The following is a 19,997-nucleotide window of genomic DNA, read 5'->3' as shown; positions in this document are numbered from 1 at the left end:
TTCGCCATCTGTCTGATTGCTTTCTGACACGCTAGACTCATTAGTTTTCTTCCTTCGATTGTATCTCCGTTCTTCTGACCAGGTGTACACACGGTTCAATTGATAGTCTCTAATGTCTCTTTCAAATTTAGACAGTTTATTGCGAAGTAATGTCTCTCTGAGTTTAGCCATATTATCTCTAATTTCTTCATGTGTTTTATCATATAACTCAGTGTTACCATTCAACTTAAATTCATTATCCAGCGAATTGTATTCAATCTTTGTCTTTTCGATAGCGTGCTGGAGATGTTGCACAGTCAGCAGCATAAGATCTATAGAGTGACGGTTGCACAAAGCAAACCATTTTTTTTTGGTTTTTTTTTTTTTTTGGTTGGTGGATCATAACAGCACCTTCATGTTACCTTCCTTGGGTTGAAGTCTGTTGCATGTTCTAACACAAGCAGAATTATTTATAATTCAATTTTATACTCGTATAGTTAGATGCAAGATGATCCAGCACTGCCAGACCCTCTTGATTGGATTAGAGCTTTGCTCAATGTCTGAGAGCTGCATCCTCTCCTTGCCTGACAAGATGTCAACCTCCACTTATGAGCAGAGTGATCATTCACCTGTTGGTGAGGAGCTATGACTGGAACAAGAAGTATCCTTGAGGGTGTGTGCACAAGCCCCAGAGCGCAGTTCCTTGAGTGATGGTAGGACAAGTGCTGCTGCTTGCTCTCCTCTGCCACTGGCCCTCCCTTTAAACAAACATGCAGAATGCCAGCTCATCCCCATGGAACTTCCAAGAGCAATGGATCCCCTGTCAGGTTCAGCATCAAATGGTATAGTTCAATCATAATCCATCTTGTTCAGGTTAAAATCATCCACGTATAACATAAGATTGAATAAGACTAGACTATTGGATCAGCTCCAAAGGGGTCCTTTGGAGCTGATGCAGGCAGTTAAAGACAAAGTTGGGAATATGAGCTTCAGATAATGGGGGGGGGGGGGGGGGGGGATTAAGCCATGCCCCTTCTTGCACTACTGGATACATCAATATGAACGGCAGTAGCAAATGCACAAGAACGCCACGCCAGCCCACTACAACACCGGATGTGTCCCCCATCACGCTGACTTGGCGTGTAAAGGGAAATCACAATTACTGGTGGTTTTCTAGGCATTGTGATTATTTCATGGCTTGTACAGCAGAAAACTGGCATACATGCCCTTATAAATGTCCCCCGAAGTCTTTAATTGTTTGTATCTGCTTCTGAAATTATATTTTCTACACTATCTGATAGAGGTAGTTTACTGGTCTAAAAGCTGCTGACAGAATCTATAAGTAATAAAAGTTGCTTTAATTAAATAAATTAAATAATATATTAAATTAAATAAATAAATCTGTGGCTTGGTTACAGTACAGTGGTGTATAAGTCCATATCCCACAGAAATAAAATGGATAATATTTTGTTGTGAAACAAAATATAAATTTGTCACTCATATTAGTTCCAAGTGGTTTTGTTTAGTAGACACTCAATAGAACTTCAAGTTTATTGTGATTATTATCCCAATATATTATTATTATTGGGATTTATGTTCCTGATTGTTACATATCTAGCCAACGATTAGTGACACTCTTCAAATGTTATAAATATCACATATCCAGGAGAAACACACAAGGCAAAGAACCTACCAGGCTGCTACTTTTTAGAAAACATTGGAGTATGTTTAATAAATTACAGCTTAAACACTCAGAACAAACTTCAGGTTGGGGAGTAACGTGGGGATGATGTGTAAGAACAGTTCAGTGCATTGCCCATTCTGTAAGTGTACAGAGCTTTATAGGATCCTTCTGTGCAGAGCCGAAGATCCGTAGAGTTCATCACCCACTGACCGACATAAAATCCAAGGAAGGTTGTTTTCTAAGCTTGAGACGTGTACTTTAGAGATGGCTGTTAGGCTCAGCATTTCCCTTCCCTAATGCATACTTATTCCTCATCAGAGGCAGCAAGAAGAGCAGCCTGGGCCTCTCCATGGTTATTGGGATTTAACTTCCTGATTCCAATGGTCACATCTCCAGCCACACCTTTGTTTCTTCTTACACACCTAAAATAAAAAAACTAGCCATTTTAGTTAGTGGAATCACTCAGGCCAATATGCTTGTATGCCTGCTGTATGACCAAGATGGAGAGCTCTGAGGATACTGATTCATCAGCATTGAAGACGAGGTAAGTTAATAGCTCACTTGACCAAAGCTAATAGCAGTGATATTGTCTGCAATTTTGTATGTAGATGTAATTTCCACTTTAAAGGGGTTTCCCACAAAGCAAGGATAGGGCCTAACTTGCTGATCAGTGGGGGTCTCGGAATGAGGGGTCCTTTGGAGCCCTCGCTGCTCCTCAGACTAATGGAGCCGACGGCCGTGCAGGTCATCTTGGAGTGCGGCGCTTGGCAATTTCTGTCAGCTCCACAGAGATTTATGGAGCAGAATGTTAATGCTGCATTAATCTGACAGAGCGACAATGGATCCAACGGATCTCAGCACTGAGACCCCCACTGATCAGCAAGTTTGGCCCTATTCTATGGATAGGGCCTAACTTTGCTTCATGGGAAAACCCCTTTAATCATAGAATTACCAGTAAGCAAATGAGGCCAAAGATTGGTTAGACTATTGAGCAATTGGGAATGATCCTTTTTCAATACAGAACTACAAAATGAAACAAAATAAAATAGAAAATAATCTGTTCCCACTTACCAATACACTAATGTATAATTCATGGAAATAATTATTAGGGACACAGCATAGTGCCAGCAGAAGCACATAGTTATGAACATGATGTTTTCATGATCCTTCTCATCCCATTCAGGGGCTCCTCCGAGTGGGTACAGCACAAATCCAATCTATAAGGAAAAGAGAATGAATAATGCATCTGTGGGATCATATATTGCAGCCAATCATTTTGGCCATGATTATGCGAATATCCCTATGTATTCAGACTGACCTGCCAGAACCAAGACCCCTGGAGTATTGCCAGACTAGAGCGGAACATTTCCAGAACAATGTTGTCTCTTAAAAACACTTCAATCATAATACCGATAGAACCCCCGAAAACGGCTATGAGAAGCAGTGAATGGATGTGCTGATCAAGAGGTGGTCGATTCTGGACGTGAAAATAGAAGAGAAGACCTAAAAAAAAAATAATAATAATAATTCCTTTATTTATTTAGCGAGCACAGATTAGGCAACGCTGCACAGATATTGCCAAATCAGTCCCTGTCCCCATGGGGATCACAATCTAATCAACCTACCAGTATGTTTGGAGTGTGGGAAAAAAACAGAGGACCTGGAGGAAACCCACAAAAAAAAAAAAAAAAAATTGGACTGTGAGATACAGTGAAAACCACTTGTCATGCCCCTGCTAAGATTCTAGATAATATTTTATTTCAACTTTATATTGTGATAAATAAATAAATTTACAATGTATTATGTATCCACATTGCACACCTTATAGCACCACGAGATGGCCAGAGTAGCCGTTCGTGCATAGCCGGTGCCTCGTTCATCTTTATGGAGCTGACAGAGATTGTTGAACGCAGCGCAATCTCCGTCTGCTCCCCTTGCGCGACCGGCTGCTCTGGCCGTCTAAATCCTGCGACGGGGGTGCGCGCGGACCCCTGCACTTGTGATCTGTGGATAGGGTCCAACTTGTTTTGTGAGAAAACCCTTTAGTGGAACACTCCATTAGGAGACATGTATAACAAATATAAGATGATTACCAGAGCCATGGTGCCTGGTTCTTCGGTAAAGTGTCCCTGGTTTATCATGCTTGATTTTGATGATGAAAACTATTTATTTGCACTGTTCCGGACCGCCAGATATGACAACAGATACAGTGTGACAAGTATTCTTGTCGCAGACATGCAAATTTACAGAAATACTATAGGCATTTGTTCAGCGAGAGGACCAGAGATGTTCCCTAACCTTAGGATAGATTTTTCCACCAATGAAGGTCTCAAAGAAAGCATGAAAGTATTTAGTCAGCCACCAAAAAGATGAGAGAGTCCTGTAATTGACATCATAGGTAGACCTTAACTACGAGAGACAAAAAAATGTGAAAACAAGTCCAGACAATCACATTGGGGGTCATTTACTAAGGGCCCGATTCGCGTTTTCCCGACGTGTTACCCAAATATTTCCGATTTGCGGCGATTTCGCCTGAATTGCCCCGGGATTTTGGCGCACGCGATCGGATTGTGGCGCATCGGCGCCGGCATGCGCGCTACGGAAATCGGGGGCGCGGCCGAACGAAAACCCGACATATTCGGGAAAAACCGCCACATTTAAGAACGTTAAATGTGTTGCTCGGGGCGCGCTTACCTGCACTCAGCCCGAGCCGGTTAACTCCAGTGCGTTCCGATGCTTTTCAGCGCAGCAGTGCCACCTGGTGGACGGCGGAGGAACTACCTTATTAAATCCCGGCCGGACCCAAATCCAGCGCAGAGAACGCGCCGCTGGATCGCGAATGGACCGGGTAAGTAAATCTGCCCCATTGTCTGTTTTTTAAAGAATTTATTTGCAAATTATGGTGGAAAATAAGCATTTGGTCATCTACAAGCAAGCAAGATTTCTGGCGCACAGACCTGGCACTCCTTCTTTAACCCCTTCCCGACGAATGCTGTCTAGTTTTAACCCATTCATTACAATGTGCGATTTTCACATTTTAATGAATGAGGTGGAAAATCCCCATATACTGCCATACTGTACGATGGCACTATATGGTAGGATTGATCAGACAACCTAGGGTTAAAGTACCCTAGGGGGTCTGAAAAATAGTGAAAGTAAAAAAAAAATAAAAAAAAAAAACTTTAAAAAAATTATAAAAAACCCCAAAAATTCAAATCACCCCCCTTTCCCTATAACTAATATAAACTGTAAAAATCATAAACACATTAGGTATCACCGCGTCCTAAAATGCCCAATCAAAATATAATAACAGGTTTTCACTGTACTTAACCCCGTAATGGAGAATAGCGCCCAAATGGCTTTTTTGCCATTTTGAAAGTGATCAAAAGGTCGTACAGCCCTAAAAATGGTAGCATTGAAAACGTAATTTTTGTACAGGAGGTTTTAATTTTTGTAAATGTATGACAATATTATAAAACCTATACAAATTTGGTATTCCCAAAGAATAAAGTACCGATCCAAAGAATAAAGTAGACTTGTCATTTGGGGCGCACCATTTTCACTGCATTTGGAATTTTTTTCCCACTTCCCAGTACACGCCATGGACTATTAAATACAGTCACTATGAAGTGCAATTTGTTATGCAGATAACAAGCCGTCACAGAACTCTTTAGGTGTAAAAATAAAAAAGTTGTAGATTTATGAAGGTGGGGAATAAAAAATGGAAATGTAAAAACAAAAAAGGGCCAGTTCGTTAAGGGTGCGGTCAAACATTCAGTTTTTCAGATGCAGGTTTCAAAGCCAAAAGCAGGTGTGGATCATAATGGGTGAGAACATAAAAGCAGCTTGGTGTGAAGAATCCAACTGTGTGAGCAATAATTAGAAAATGGAACACATACAAGGCCACTTATAATCTCCCTCAATCAAGGGCTTTACTCAAGATCTTACTCCGTGGGGTCAAAATGATCACAAGTACCGTCAGCAAAAACCCCAAAACCACATCGGTGGTCCTAGTGAATGGCCTGCAGAAAGCTGAGACCAATGTAACAAACACTACGCCACAAGTGACTCAGATCCTTCAGTGCCAAATGTGTCCCCCTGCTTAAGCCAGCACATATTCGGGGCCATATAGAGTTTGCTAGAAAGGATGTTTCAGGAGAGTATTTGGAGAATGTCATTTGGTCAGATGAAATGGAACTATTTGGTAGAAACACAACTCGTCTTGTTTAGAGGAGAGTGAATGCTGAGTTCTATCCAAAGAACACCAGACCTCCTGTGAAGTATGAGGGGATCATGCTTTGGGGCTGTTTCTCTTTAAAGGGACCAGGACGACTGATCTGTGTACATGAAAGAATGAAGGAGGTCATGTATCATGAGATTTTGAGTGCAAACCTCCTTCCATCAGCAAGGGCATTGAAAATGAAACGTGGCTGGGTCTTTCAGCACAACAATAATCCCAAGCACATTGCCAGGACAACAAAGGAGTGTCTTTATAAGAAGCATTTCAAGGTCCTGGAGTGGCCTAGCCAGTCTTTAGATCTCAACCCCATAGAAAACCTTTGGAGGGAGTTGAAAGTCTGTGTTGCCCAGCCTCAAAACATCACTGCTATAGAGGAGATCTACATAGAGGAATGGGGCATCCTACCAGCAACAGTGTGCGCCAACCTTGTGAAGACTTACAGAAAATGTTTGACCTCTGGCTTTGCCAACAAAAAAATTCAGACAATGTGATTTTCTGGATTTGTTTTCACATTTTGTCTCTCATAGTTGATGTCTTACTATGATGTCAATTACAGGTCTCATCTTTTTAAGTGGGAGAACTGGAACTATTGGTGTCTGACTAAATACTTTTTCCCCACTCTATGGAAAGCACTAAATTTAGTATTGTTCTGTCTTGAAAATTGGCCGTGGCTTATTCCCCTAGGTGTGATTAAATGGATATATCAATTCTGCCTGTTTAAAATTGTGCAAAATTTGACCTGATTAATAAATAACTAAACACTAAATCACAGAATACAATGAAACATCAAAAACAAAGGAATAAAAGGTCATCACTGATAAATGTGCCACATAGTTACCTTCAATAAAAACAGCCAAAGCCAAGGAAAGACGGTCGAGCCCTTGTGGAATGTTTAGGGGGAAGTATGTCAAGATATCCACTACCCCAGAGAGCCCAAAGAAGAAGTACATTGTGGTATGTTGCCAGTTCATCAGCTTTACCCAGCTATGCTCATCACTATCGACAAGGTGCATGTGTGGACCGTCTGGAACAAACTGTTCAGCCAGTATCCCTACAAGGAGAGAATCAGAAACCATTAGAGCCAAGAAAAGGCAATGGCCTAGCAGCCAATCAGGTCCCCAACAAATGTGGACAACTTATTTTAATATGGCAGATACCCCAGTGGCTAGCTGATTGTAAGCATAGGCAGGAGAGTCGTTGACTCTTGAACCCTTAATTGCTAGAAACCTGCTTTGATGTTCACCAACAGGATTTGTCGGTATAGAATGGAATACAACCCCATTCTATCTTCTATCAGTTAGGCCCCTTCCACACTAGTGTTGCATTTCACGTCAGGGTGCAATGCGTGAAAAACTGGCGTTTTTGTTCCATTTTTCCTTGGAGTCATTAGTGTTTTCGGGGCGTTTTTCACGCGCGTTTTTTAAGTCAATGGAAGACTCGAGAATTTTTCAAAGGGACCATGGTTCGGGAATAAAATGTTTTATTTAATTGAAAAAGAATGTCTTCTGATAAGTTAGCAGATGTATGCAAACATCTGCAATCTATTCTTCACTGTTCCGCGCGTATATTATCTCCCGACAAGTTAGCAGATGTGAAGAACAGTGAAGAATAGAATAAAAACAGTGAACACAGTGAACACAGGATCATTTAAGTGAAAAACACAGTGAAGAATAGATTACAGATGTTCGGCACATCTGCTTACTTGTCGGGAGATACGCACGGAACGGTGCGAACAAAATAGCATGTAAAGAACAATATATATGTGAAGAACACATTGCAGATGTATAGAAACATCTGCAATGTGTTCTTCACACACATATATAGTGTTTTTCACATGCTATTTTGTTCGCACCGTTCCGCGCGTTTCTCCCGACAAGTAAGCAGATGTGCCGAACATCTGTAATCTATTCTTCACTGTGTTCTTCACTGTGTTTTTCACTTAAATGATCCTGCGTTCACTGTTTTTATTCTATTCTTCACTGTGTTTTTTTAATTAAATGCTCGATCTCAAGCAAGGGAATTATTCATGTCACCTAGCAACCCATCCGTTTAAAGCGCATTGCACTTGCATTGCTTGCGAGTGCAATACATTTTTGATGCGTCTCCATAGACTTGAATGGGGCGGGAAAAACGCGTGTGAAACACAAAAGTAGAGCATGCTGCGATTTTGACTCGTGTGAAAAACAACGCAAATGAGGAAAGACCCATTGAAAACAATGGGACAGAGTGCAATGCAAGTTCTGCGCGTCAAAAGCACACGCAGAACTTGCGCGTGAAAAACGCTAGTGTGGAAGGGGCCTTATAATACGATGGCTCCTACACCACCAAGCAGTCTTCATAATGCATTTTAAGAAAGCAAGGTTTTAAGGGTGTAGGCCCATATCCTGTTGTAAACTCTATCATCAAAACCTACAGAGTGGACACAGTCCTTACCGATAAGAGAAAATACAGCCTTCATTATGCCTTCGATGAGCTCCAGGCGCTTGAAACATTTGTTGCTTCTGCATTTTCCCTTGTTTCGGCTGTTGAAGTATTTGAGTGGATACTTCACCGACCACCACAGGCCGAACACCAGAAAGAAGCTGCCCGGCAATGCATGACCTTTGAAATTCGCCATTTGTTTTCTGAGAGAAACAGAAACATTATCAGTAAAGTGATAAGGAGCGCATGTGATCCGCCCTTCCCTAGGTTTCAGGAGCAGCAGTGTGCCAATGGAATATGACACAATGATTGCACACCACAAAAAAATAAAAATAAAAAAATGAACAGTTAGCCTCATTATACAGGGCAAGGTAAAAGAGATATTAGTGATACATTATAATGCAGCTCTCATAAGGTGGAGACAACAGAATTACCATAGTAATTAAGCTTTTAAAAGCGTCCCCATTATTACTCAGAAATTTTTTGATTGTGCATTGTACTGGTCCCACCACTACCCACCCGGGTGTTGGGACTCTACTTGCAATCCCAGGAAGATTTATTAAAGAGCCAATGCCACTTTAATAAATCTGAATAGAACTATCGCAAAGACCAAGCGTACTGATATGTGTGTATTTATATCATATGAGCAATTGTATACGTAACAAACACATTGTGTCTTATGAGTACATCAGCATATCAAACAATGAGAACAGATAATTATGAAGTATCTTTACGTTAGGCCTGAGGGTGCATATGCCCGCTGGGATATATGTTTCGTTTTTACCCACTCTTTAGACTGCATTTGCTGGATTTGTTTCAATTAAAATTTCGGAGCATATTGTGTGGACATGACTCAGATTCTCATGCTTTTCTAGAAGTTTTTATTTGTTCTTAACACAAAGTTCAGAAGAAGGTATTAATAAGTACAATAGCACATCCTCTGTACATTAACATAATAATGTAAATGCCAAGCAGACAGTTATAACATGTGGATAAAAGGGATTTACTTTTTTCTTCTTTTTTTGTCTTGGTGTGGCATCTTCTAGATTTTGTCCATTTACTTGCTTTAGGGTTTATTTACATAGTCTAGCCATGCCCCTAAACATACAGTAATTTGCTGTAACCCAGCTTTTCTTGAAAGAGATATAATTACAAAAACTTGAAGTATGAAAATGATTTTTATATACATATTTAAAGTGGATTTACATTATATTCCTTTGGCTGTAAAAGGGGTTGTTCAATATTTTTTTTTAATTTTAGAGCCGTCACTGTAAACAGACAGGGCCACGGCCCGGTGAGACGCCAGAGTGGGACACCGGGAATGATGGAGGAGGTGAGTACAGGTCTGTTTTTTTAAAAAAAAATCCCTCCCCAGCCCGGCTAAACAGAATTTTATTAAAAACTGAGACTTTGTGCCGGAGAATCCGTACTATGGCAGGCGTTCACACATTGCAATTACATTACATTTTCAAACGTGGTACAACAGCGAGATTTGACTAATTACATTGCTGTTAACATTTTCTTTTACAAAACACAGCCATTTATACAATGTTAGCACTGCATTTTGTAAATTGCAAAATGTTAACAGCAATGTAATTGGGCAAATCTCCTCTCCTCAGCTGTTGTAATGCATTTGAAAACCAATGCATTAACGCCACATGTGAACAACCCTCAGGGCGCGGTCATGCGTTCCGCTAGTGTTGCGTTCATAACACGGAGCTAGTGCTGGTGCGATAACCTGATTGCATGAGTTTCTCTGAAAACTCATACGCGATCGGGCCGAGGCCCGCCCCCTGAGCACTAGCTTAGTGTTATAAACACTAGTGGAACGTGTGACCGCGCCCTGAGGGTTGTTCACATGTGGCATTAACGCATTGGTTTTCAATGAGGTTGATGTTAAGGCATGCATGATACTTTTCCTGTACTTCTAGGATAACAACACATTTTTCTTCCGCAAATTTGTATTGCACACTCAGACCCACAAAAAGCAAGTCTACCAAGTTCTATAACACCTTCTTCATTGTGGAGAATCATTTCAGACACTTTCCACCATCCAATTATTAAGCCCTTGCGAATTATCTCGCAAGATAAAATCACAGTCTAAAAAGAAGGACCTTGTGACCCAAATAATAAATGTGCTCCAGTGTGTGAACATGGCCTTATGTCAGCTTTGCACAAGCAAGTTCATTCAAACTCTTTGCGTGTGCCTTCCAGAATGTCAGTTCAGGTGAGTAATAATTCTTGGCTCAGTATGGTAAATCCCACATGTGTACAAAGTGAGTTTGGAACAAAGCTGCTTGTGTGCAACAGGTTAAAGAAAAGAGTCTTATCCTGTGTGGAAAATTGTCTACATTGAAACAAAGCCTCAGTTGTGCAAAGTATTGTCACGACACTAACATTTTAATCGATGCTGGAACTTATGGTTCTAAAATCCAAATAGTATAATTTATGTACAGTATATTTTGATTACATTTTCTTCACCCCAGATGGGGTGTCCCATGCTTAATTCCAATTCAGTCATGGTCACCTGGGTCCTTATTCATTTTGCAGTCCTCCATCCGGTTTTTCAAGTCTCTGTATCCGTTTATCAAATACAAATAGAATAGCTTGGCCTCCTGCTGACTGCACACTGACAACAGCTACACAAATAAGGTAGAAAACCACAACTACAAACAAACCATGGAATTAAGGCTCCACCTAAAACTCTTCTGCTTCCCATTGATCAATGTCTTTAGTATTCATATAGAAATCAAATGTAATAAATGAGCCCCAACTAGCACCATGAAGTCACGGTCAATTTTTTTACAGTCCATGGCTACAATCACACAAACGCAGTTAACCGTATGCTACGGACGGGCGGGCATACAGGAGGTGTGCTGGAGAGGAGGATGAGGGGTGACCCCTCCCCTCTCCATAGGAAATGTGCTCACCGGTTTAAAATGCATGCGTTTTTGAATGCTTACCATGCTTTTGGATGCTTTGAACCTGCTTATCTTCATTTCTAGAAGTATAGGCAGCTGGAAAACAGATTAAAACCAGCCAAACACAAGGTAAACATACAAAAATCCATACGTTAAAAAACGGTCCAAGAACATGATGTGTGGCAACACCCCAAGTACAGTGGAAGGGATATAAACATAATTCAAGACATGCCGCACAGAATGCCTTGAACTATTGGTTTTAATCTGCAGAATGTGAACTGTTGCTGTGGATTTAGGGTGATGTCACACATCATGTTCTTGGACCGTTTTTTAACGTTTGCATTTTTGTATGTTTTTCCAAATAATCTTAATAGATACACAGGTTGTAAGTAGCCAAATGCATGGTAAACTGCCAAAAACGGACTGAAAACGGATGTTTAAAAACGGACCAAAAAAGCCATGTGTGACATCGCCCTCTGGGTGAAGACACACGTGGCGTTTTTAGGCTGTTTTTGGGCCGTTTTTAGTTAGTGCGTTTACAGATCTTAAAAAACGCATGCGTTTTTGACAGGTTTGACCAATTATCTTAATTTAAACTGTTCAAAAACGCACGCGTTTTTTACGATCTGAAACTAAAAACGGTCCTAAAATGGCCTAAAAACGCCACGTGTCTTCACCCTCAGGGCGCGTTCACACGTTGCGGTTTGACCTGCGTTTTCATTGCGTTTAAAACGCATATAGAACAGCTGAGGAGGGGTGATTTGCCTAATTACATCCCTGTTAACATTTCCGTTTACAAAACGCATAGTAAACGCGACGTTAACGCATGCGTTAACAACGCATTAACGCATGCGTTTTGTTAACGCATGCGTTAACATTGCGTTTACAAACGTAAACGGTAATGTAATTAGGCAAATCATCCCTCATCAGCTGTTGTATATGCGTTTCAAACGCAATGAAAACGCGACCAAAACGCAACGTGTGAACGCGCCCTCAGGGCACGTTCATAACGCGATGCTGGCGCACAGTGGGCGGGGCTCGGGCCGATCGCATATGCGTTTCCCGGGAAATGCATGCGATTGATAACCCCATCGCATGCGTTTCTCTGGAAACGCATATGCGATCGCCCCAAACTCCGCCCCCTGTGCGCTAGCGTCGCGTTATGAACACAGCACTAGCGGAACGCGTGAACGTGCCCTGAGGGCGCGTTCACACGTTGCGTTTTGACTTGCGTTTTCATTGCGTTTGAAACGCATATACAACAGCTGAGGAGGGGTGATTTGCCTAATTACATCACTGTTAACATTTCCGTTTACAAAACGCATCGTAAACGCGATGTTAACACATGCATTAACAACGCGTTAATGCATGCGTTTTGTTAACACATGCGTTAACATTGCGTTTACAGACGTAAACGGTAATGTAATTAGGCAAATCACCTCTCATCAGCTGTTGTATATGCGTTTCAAACGCAATGAAAACGCGACCAAAACGCAACGTGTGAACGCGCCCCGAGGCCGGTGCCACACGCACCGCTTTGTCTGCATTTGAAAACGCAAATTAACGCAAAACACCGGTGGCTCGTTCCCGACCGCAGGCATTTCCATAGAAACGCCGATGCGATCGGGCCGCGGCCCGCCCCGGTAGGTGCGGCTTTGTCTGCGTTTGCATTTTCAATATGCTTTAAAATTGCATATTGAAAGCAATTTAAGAGCTGTGGGAAGGAGATTTCCCCAATTACATTGCGTTAACATTAAATTTACGTAAACAAAGTTAACACAAAGCAACTAGGCAAAACTCCTCAAAACGCTATGTTAAAGGAAACCTACCACTTGTAGTGGCAGGTTTCTGATGGAAATACCGGGCACCAGCTCAGGATGAGCTGGTGCCGGAGCTTATTTTCGTTAGTGTTTTAAACCGCGGTATCGCGGTTTAAAACACTTTTTAAACTTTATAGCCGGCGCAGGCAGGTACGCGCTCGGCGCTTACCGTGCGCGCGGCTACATAGCCTGCGCCGGCTATAAAGTTTAAAAAGTGTTTTAAACCGCGGTTTAAAACACTAATGAAAATAAGCTCCGGCACCAGCTCACCCTGAGCTGGTGCCCGGTATTTCCATCAGAAACCTGCCACTTCAAGTGGTAGGTTTCCTTTAACATCACCCATGAACGCAGGCAGCATGCAACTGCATTTACAATGGTTTGTCTGTACCAGAATTCTGGAGTTAAAAAAAGAAAAACGATCTGAAATAGGTACTGCCACATTTATTAAGCGGTTTAGATAGACCATCTTTAGACACAGAAGACTGGTCTAGCTCTACTGTGTATTTATTAAGAGCGACACATGAACACATCTCCCCCAATGTTAACATGTTGTTGCCATATGTCAGCATCTGATTAGCTTCTGCATTATGTACAGATCAATGTTGTTACCTGTCTATGCTGTCCCCACCCTCCTATAAAATCCTGTACCCCACCCTTAATTGTAAGAATAATACTAACCTCTCTATACACATTTACAGTCCATAGGAAAAGGTGAAGAGACAGTAACAGAGGAAGATATACATGACGATTGCACACATGTCAATTAAATAACTAGATATTATTAGAAAATCGGTCATTCCTAGATGGGAGCAAGATGATCCAAGAATTTATACAAGTCATTCATGAGAAGAGTGTGAATGTATGAGCTCTCACCTGTGCCTGTGCGCTCCTCAGGTCTCAACAAGGAGATGTGAAACAGGTGTACACTCCCCATAACTAATGTCAGGGACGGCTGGGGGAGGTGTATTCTCCTGTTGTCACCTTTGGACAGAATGACATAGGTGCAATAAAACCTGTTCTGCTTGTGTTACATACTTACTTACCTGCAGGTTTCTTCTGGAAAAACGGACTCTCATATCTCCACAATCCTCCCAGTATAGTATAGATCCAGACAGCACTGTACTCCTGCATGAATGTACAACAGCGCAACCTGCATGTAAATAACACTAATAATATGTAATAATGCCACAGAACCAAACAGGCACCTTACAACTGGTGACATACAAAAGGAAGAGCCTAGTAGCTGTACAGGTGGTCCCCTACTTAAGAACACCCGACTTACAGAAGACTGCTAGTTACAAATGGACCTCTGGATGTTGGTAATTTACTATACTTTAGTCCAAGGCTGCAATGATCCGCTGTAAGGGTGATGCCACACATGGCGTTTTTGGTCAGTTTTTAGTCCATTTTTTCCAATTATCTTAATAGAAAAACAATTTGTAAGCAGCCAAATGCATGGTAAACTGCCAAAAACGGACCTAAAACGCCATGTGTGACATCACCCTAAGGGTGAAGACACACGTGGCGTTTTTAGGCCGTTTTTGAGCCGTTTTTAGTTAGTGCGTTTACAGATCGTAAAAAACTAATGGGTTAAAAAATGCATCCGTTTTTAAAAACGCATGCGTTTTTGTCCGTTTTTAATTGCACAAATTCGGAAAAATGGACAAAAAAGCATGCATTTTCAAAAAATGGATGCGTTTTTTACGATCTGAAAATGCACTACCTAAAAATGGCCCAAAAACGGCCTAAAAACGCTGTGTGAGTCATCAAATGTGTCTGCAATTAACCCCTTAACGACTTGGCCTTTTTTAGTTTTTTCACTTCCATTTTTCACTCACCAACTTCAAAAATCTATAACTTTTTTATTTTTCCACATAAAGAGCTGTGTTATGGCTTATTTTCTGCGTAACAAATTGCACTTCGTAGTGACGGTATTTAATATTCTATGGCGTGTACTGGGAAGCGGGAAAAAAATTCCAAATGCAGTGAAAATGGCGAAAAACCACATTTGTGACGTTTTCTTGTGGGCTTGGATTTTACAGCTTTCAGTCTGCGTCCCAAATGACATGTCTACTTTATTCTTTGGGTCGGTACGATCACGTGGATACCAAATTTGTATAGGTTTTATAATGTTTTCATACATTTAAAAAAATTAAAACCTCCTGTACAAAATATTTTTTTTTATTTTGCCATCTTCTGGGGCCAATAACTTTTTCATACTTTGGTGTACGGAGCTGTGGATAGTGTCATTTTTTGCGAATTTTGATGCCGTTTTCATTACTATAATTTTTGGGACTGTGCGACCTTTTGATCACTTTTTATTAATTTTTTTATATTTTTCAAAATGGCAAAAAAATGCCATTTTCGACTTTGGACGCTATTTTCCGTTACGGGGTTAAACATAGTGAAAAAACATTATCATATTTTGATAGATCGGGCATTTTCGGACGCGGCGATACCTAATGTGTTTATGATTTTTACTGTTTATTTATTTTTATATCAGTTCTAGGGAAAGGGGGGTGATTTGAATTTTTAGGTTTTTTTATTATAATTTTTTTTTTTTTAACTTTTTTTTATTTTTACTTTTACTATTTTTCAGACTCCCTAGGGTACTCTAACCCTAGGTAGTCTGATCGATCCTATCATATACTGCCATACTACAGTATGGCAGTATATGTGGATTTTACTCCCCATGCATTACAATGTGCAATTAGCACATTGTAATGCATGGGTTAAAAGGAAGTAGCCTCGGGTGTTCGGAACACCCGAGGTTACCATGGCGACGGATCGCCGCTCCCCGTGACGTCATCGGGGAGCAGCGATCCACAACAAGATGGCGGCGCCCATGCGGCGCCATCTCTTTGAAGCCGCCGGCAGCATTGCCGGCGGCGATCACGGAGAAAACACCCGCGATCGGTGCTAGCACCGATCGCGGGTGTTACCGGTAAGCCTTTGCTGCAATATGCAGCAAAGACTTACCGGCTATGGAGAGGGCTCGGCCCGCGAGCCCTCCCCATGCACCGGGACCCGGCGCGCGCCGTACTAGTACGGCGCGCGTCGGGAAGGGGTTAAAGGGGTAGTCTCGTCTGGGCTTTCACATTCTGTTTCATTAATCTGCCAGGTATAAATATTTCTTCAATTAGATGTTATTAATAATAATAATCTTTATTTATATAGCACCATCAAATTCCGTAGCACTTTACAAATGGTTAAAAAAAATGTACCTGTGTGAAAATAATTTCTCATAAATGTAGTCATATGGTCCCTTAGAAACAAGACTGTGTCCTTGGATACGGGCAACTCTGCTGGAGGGATTGCCCAAAGAAACAAGAGGTGTTTGTATATGAAATGTCCGGGAGTTACTGCATATAACACAGCCGCCCAGTGGTAATGATCGCTGAATCCAGGTGGTCAGGCAGGGCTCAATAGCGCATGTCTGGCCACCGCTGCCAGAGTGTGAGGTGGTTGTACGTTCTGATAGCCGTCCATTCCTAAGGTGACGCTAGTGCACAGGGGGCGGTCCTCGGCCTGAATGCATATGCGTTTCCAGGGAAAATCCCTTTACCAATTATCTTAATTGCAACTGGTTAAAAAACGCATGCGTTTTTTGACGGACTGCTTAAAAACGGGCCAAAAACGCATTCAAAACGCCATGTGTGGCATCACCCTCCGTTTTGTCTGCGTTTGCGTCTGCCACGGCCCAATGGAATCGGTGTTTCTATGGTAATGTCCTCGATCGGGAACGAGCGGTGGAAACGCCATGGAAACGCTGATGCGATCGGGCCGGGGCCCGACCCAGTGGGTGCGGTTTTGTCTGCGTTTGAAAACGCAAATGCGGACAAAGCCGCGCCTACGTGGGCGGGCCGCGGCCCGATCACATCAGCATTTCTATGGAAACGCCTGCGATCGGGAACGAGCCGCTGGTGTTTTGCGTTAAATTAGTTTGCAATACACTTACGCCGCTTTAGTTTAATACGTGCTGCATTTCTAAACACTGGCACAACGGGGGTGTGACTCTGCCAAAATGCATCTGCATCTGAAACGATTGGGCCAAGGCATGGGAAACGCCACGCCACCCGTCACCATATTGCAGCACTGTATCAGGGGCTGGGATACGGGTGGGTGTTGCCGGCTGCATGGAAGGTGATCTGAGCGCAGCTTCAGTGCCCTGTAAACAAACAGATAAAAGTCCCTCCCATGTTTTGCATTGATTACGGAAAAAACATGCGTTCCTCCAGCTATGGTAGCTGGCCAGTTTCTAGGTAATTTGTTATCAATCTCAAAAAAACACGGTATTACTTCAACAGGTGATTGCACGATTAGCCTTTGTGTTATGTTTCAAAACGCATACAGGCTTCCAGGTGGTTAGTTTCCCAAATCACTCTCTCAGATTCCCTTTGGGTAATGCAAATTCCCTTTGGGTTTAAAACGTTTTTTGGACCGTTTTGAACCATGTGTTTTCAGTCCGTTAAATATATAAATGCAATAGATAAACAGGTTCAAACTCATGCGTTTTTAAACGGACCGAAAACACTTGCTTTAAAAATGGAACGTGTGGCATCACACTTTACAGAGCAGATTTCAAGAAAAAGCAGCATCTGACATTCAGGCACATTTCTAGCTTTCTTTTTCAACAACATTTAAGGACATCTACCACCAGATTCAAAAATTGTAAACCAAGCACACTGACATACTGGTGGGTGCCTCCTGTGGCAGGATCTGCTATTCTTTCAGCTACTTATGTTCTTTTTTTAAAGGGAAATTGCTTTAAAAATTACGAAAATAAATCTGAGGGGCTAGAAACTCTATAGCTGTTAACAGAACCCAAAGCCAGTCATGTTAAGCTTTTTTTTCTTAAAAACAAGGGGAAAAGAAGAGAGGATGCTGCCAGAGGGGGTACACAGCAGCATATGGTTTACAATCCATCATCCTGGTGGTAGATTTCCTTTAATGCATGCCAAAACACGAAAAAAATAATCCAATGCAGAGAACAAACATATTTGTAGCACAATGTTCCGCCTGGGATCCATATTTCACAGATGTGTTTTTCTGAATGAGGTCTATCCTTTACATTGTGCATTTGTGTCTTGGATTTGATTTCTTAACTTGACTTACAAATACTGATTGCATACTAGATACACTTACGCCACTTTAATATGTTTTTATTGAAAGTTTTTTTAAACAGTAGAAAAAATAAATAAGAGAAAGTAAGTGCATATATATAGAGTGACAGTGGAATTTACATTCATCATACATTATGGTTACCCGCCATCAAGGGGGTCTAGTGGGACTGTGTTCAAGGGCCCCCCGTTTTACAATCAAAAGTACTCACAGTACCCACAAACCGCCCCAGCATTGTCTGACCTTTTGCCATCATTCTGAAAAAAATAATCTATACTCACCTTGCGTCTTCTCCTCTTCCGGCCCGGGCACATATGCGCCGCGCAGTCCCTTAAACCATGACGTCTCGCGGCTGGGACGCCACCACATAGGATTTACAATGTACCCGGGCCGGATGGTGTATGCGCCTGGGCCGGGAGGAGAAAATGGGGAGAGGAAACCAAAGGTGAGTATAGATTTTTTTTCAAGAGAGCCCTGCTGCTCACATTAATGATAGGGGGGATTTATGCAAAGGGGGCATCTGGGGTGGACAATTTTTTAAAGGGTGGCATCTGGGGTGGACACTTAATTTAAGGGGGACTGACTGTGGACTGGGGGGAGCTGTCTATGGACTGGGAGGCATGTGTTGGGGGGCTATCTATATCCTGAGTGGGCAAGTGCAGGGGCTATCTATATACTGAGTGGACACATGCAGAAGAGTATGCAAAAATCCCTAGTGGCGGCCCTAGTTAGCACAAAGATCCATAAAAACTGTTTACAATCCAGGTTGTCGCAGAAAGCAATATTTGATGCTGAACCTTTTTGGCTGAGAGAGCCATGAATGGCAGATATTTTAAAATGTAATTCAGTTACAGCAGAGGTGCACAACCCGTGGCCTGTGGGCCACATGCATTTTGCGACAAAAATTAAATAAAAGAACTGTGCAGTAAGCACGGTGTTGCAGGACCTGTCCTGCTGTATAGAGGAGAAGCTCAGGGACCTGTGATGATGTGGTGTGACAATGCGGCCCTTGGACTGAAAAAGGTTATGCACCCCTGAGTTAGAGCCATGCAATATGTTTAAAACTTAATACAAGTAAACATGTGCATTTTATGTTAGACCAACAATAAGCCTCTGAATTCTTTTTTAATAAAGATGTTATGCTGTTGCTAAGCAATGATGAATAAAATACTTGTTACCAATAATTTGACTGCATGGTTTCGCTGATGGCTTTGTAGTCTGGTTGATAAGTGTTGAGGTTAAGCTTCATGCAGGCGTCCCCAGTAGCCATTAGTCACCATGATGCCTCCCAGTTTCCATAATAATACCCTCTGTAGCTAGTAGCCACAGTGTTGCCCCAAGTAGCCAGTAGTCACAGTGATGTCTCCAGTAGGCACAAAAACACCCCCAGTAGTCACAGTGATGCCCTCCGTAGTCAGCAGTTATGTCTCTTGTACCTATCAGCCATGGTCCAATAGTATCAGAGCCCTCACTGTTCAGATTTAAAAAAGCTTAAGGAAACTGATCACCTCTGTAGGAAGTCTCTGAGGATGCAGCCGCACGTTCAGTTTTTCAGATGCAGTTTTTAAAGCCAAAAGCAGATGTGGATTATAATGGGTGAGGATTATCATTGAGAGAAGCTGCTCTTCCTCTATTTTCACTCCACTCCTGGTTTGGACATCAAAAACTGAATCAGAAAAACTGAACTCATGGATGGACACTAAGTACTAGAGAACCTAGTGATTGCAGCTGTAGCCACTGCCTGGTAAGACAAGAGTTAACAATGCATAATGTTGTTGTCCAATGATGTTCTTTTAAAAAAAGCTGGAGGC

General features: G+C 41.9%; 1 protein-coding gene across 4 annotated transcripts; it reads right to left on the bottom strand.

Annotated features, from left to right (window-relative positions):
* Positions 1 to 1,671: 1,671 nt before the first annotated feature.
* TMEM45B (transmembrane protein 45B) lies at positions 1,672 to 14,046 on the bottom strand. Of its 4 annotated transcripts, none has more exons than XM_072156706.1 (6): positions 13,744 to 13,886; positions 8,337 to 8,527; positions 6,742 to 6,954; positions 2,982 to 3,166; positions 2,735 to 2,880; positions 1,672 to 2,085 (listed from the first exon to the last, which is right to left on the bottom strand). In XM_072156706.1, exons 1-6 carry the CDS (start codon positions 13,755 to 13,757, stop codon positions 1,968 to 1,970), a joined length of 867 nt encoding a protein of 288 aa, XP_072012807.1. In that variant the 5' UTR covers positions 13,758 to 13,886; the 3' UTR covers positions 1,672 to 1,967. The 4 variants fall into 4 exon arrangements, with proteins under 4 accessions (XP_072012807.1, XP_072012812.1, XP_072012809.1 ...); XM_072156711.1 differs by lacking the exon at positions 13,744 to 13,886 and adding an exon at positions 11,288 to 11,310; XM_072156708.1 differs by lacking the exon at positions 13,744 to 13,886 and adding an exon at positions 10,795 to 10,817.
* Positions 14,047 to 19,997: the final 5,951 nt, after the last annotated feature.

The sequence above is a fragment of the Engystomops pustulosus genome, chromosome 6, assembly GCF_040894005.1.
Source record: "Engystomops pustulosus chromosome 6, aEngPut4.maternal, whole genome shotgun sequence".
NCBI classification, from domain to species: Eukaryota; Metazoa; Chordata; class Amphibia; order Anura; family Leptodactylidae; genus Engystomops; species Engystomops pustulosus.
The sequence above is the reverse complement of the archived record's forward strand: the minus strand, read 5'-3'. Positions and strand labels throughout refer to the sequence as shown.